Source organism: Cibotium barometz, chromosome 5, assembly GCF_041138505.1.
Source record: "Cibotium barometz isolate CiBa-2024 chromosome 5, ASM4113850v1, whole genome shotgun sequence".
In the NCBI taxonomy this organism is placed as follows: Eukaryota; Viridiplantae; Streptophyta; class Polypodiopsida; order Cyatheales; family Cibotiaceae; genus Cibotium; species Cibotium barometz.
The window spans coordinates 37675211-37676798 of record NC_141050.1 but is presented as its reverse complement, the minus strand read 5'-3'; the positions used below and the strand labels follow the sequence as shown (position 1 = coordinate 37676798).

The 1588-nt window shown below is 47.2% G+C and overlaps 1 protein-coding gene across 1 annotated transcript; it reads left to right on the top strand.

Annotated features, from left to right (window-relative positions):
• The first annotated feature begins 372 nt into the window (after positions 1 to 372).
• On the top strand, positions 373 to 1178 carry LOC147638453 (uncharacterized). The gene is made up of 3 exons (XM_086795715.1): positions 373 to 701; positions 795 to 941; positions 1028 to 1178. The coding sequence occupies exons 1-3, from the start codon at positions 639 to 641 to the stop codon at positions 1157 to 1159; spliced, it is 342 nt and encodes a 113-aa protein (XP_086651841.1). The 5' UTR covers positions 373 to 638; the 3' UTR covers positions 1160 to 1178.
• The last annotated feature ends 410 nt before the right edge of the window (positions 1179 to 1588 follow it).

The following is a 1588-nucleotide window of genomic DNA, read 5'->3' as shown; positions in this document are numbered from 1 at the left end:
CAGAGCCACCGTCACGTCAGGGCTCACAGCCACCGTCACGTAGACAATCCCCCAGTCGTGACTCCACCCGCAGCAGTAGGAAGAGTGGGAGTGGAGGATGCGGCGGGTGCTTTGGTGGGGGAGGTGGGGGAGGTAGTAGGGCACGGGATGAGAGAGGAGATAGAGGGAGAAGAGTTAGAGGAGACAGTTCGGAAGAGGAGGAGATGAGAGAGATGGAGAGAGTGGTTTGCTATGATGTGACGGATAGGGGCGGGATAGTGATGGATGCGAGGGGGAGGGAGGTAATGGAGTACATGCGTGGGGTAGTATCAAACTCATATAGAAATTGTTTTATTAAATTTAAAGATCAAAATAGCGGATTAGTTGGGGAGGTGATAGAGGCTGTACACAGTCGGTACCCCAATCCCCCACATGCTACATTCTCGGATGTATGGGGAAGGACGCGAATAAGGGAGATCTTAAGTAATAAAAGATCTCACCTTAAAAAACTCGCGTACGATGACCGGCTAAATGTAGCTGCGGGTGGCTATCCTGCCGAGAAACCTGCCACTGCGCACAAACGCGAGTGGAAGGAGGCAAAGAAACGAGCAGAGGGTGGCGTGAAGAGCAGGCAGCATGTGGAGGCACGACGGATCCAGATGGAGACCGTTGGATCTTCGCATTTCGGATCTGGCGACGTCGAGTCATGGGAGGCAGAGTTCGTAAGTATCCTCTCACTTTATTTGATTGTTTACTTAATTCATTGATTCTATGAAATTGTTTTAATCTTACAAATTGTGTTGATTATGATACAGCGACGGGTTACGGGGAGGAAGCCCACAACCCACGATACTGCGTATGCTCGCCGGCATAGCAGACGTGACACGTGGGCCATCTTCAGAGCCGAGGGACGTATTACGGACGCGCAGTTTGAGTTGGCCATGAGACCATACGGTCGACAGGTACTTCAAAATTCGTAACGAATGGTTTTGGTTTATTGAATTGCATATATATATATATACTTATATACTATATATTACTTGAACAGGCACAAGCTGCTGATGATCCACCGGCCGCCGCTGCAGAGGGTGGACGTGAGCACTACTCCTCGGACATTCCGACCGATGCGAGCTCATCTGAGCATGAGGGGAGCACCGAGTCATCATCTGGGTCTGAGTAGTACTCAGATTTGTAGTATCACATTCCATATTTAGGATGTGATTGTATATATTTTTTTGTAAACTCAAGCCATGGGCTACTTCGAGATATGGACTCCCTTGTATACATGTATGAAATTTTGATAGTAATATTGAATTGATTGATCGATAGTATTACATTCATGGCTGTCTTGAATCGTGTAATGACAATGTATGCATTCATGTCGTTCTTGTCTTAATCTCCCTCGTGCATATGTTCTTCGTGGATGGTCTAATGGGATGGTCTAATGCACCGAAAACCCTAAACCAGAGAGTGCTATTGGGTGCTGGAATGCTGGAACAGTATTCAGGCACCAAATAGCACTCTCTGGATTTTTTTTTTTGCTCTCTGTTTGCGTGTATAAACGCGTCAAAACTGCTAAAAATTGCGTGTATCTGCGCGGATACACTGG

Excerpts from the sequence above, each read along its gene's own strand:
- LOC147638453 (XM_086795715.1), top strand. The coding sequence starts at position 639 with ATGGAGACCGTTGGATCTTCGCATTTCGGATCTGGCGACGTCGAGTCA. Across the intron at positions 702-794 it reads AGTCATGGGAGGCAGAGTTC|CGACGGGTTACGGGGAGGAA; the intron begins GTAAGTATCCTC and ends ATTATGATACAG. Across the intron at positions 942-1,027 it reads TGAGACCATACGGTCGACAG|GCACAAGCTGCTGATGATCC; the intron begins GTACTTCAAAAT and ends TTACTTGAACAG.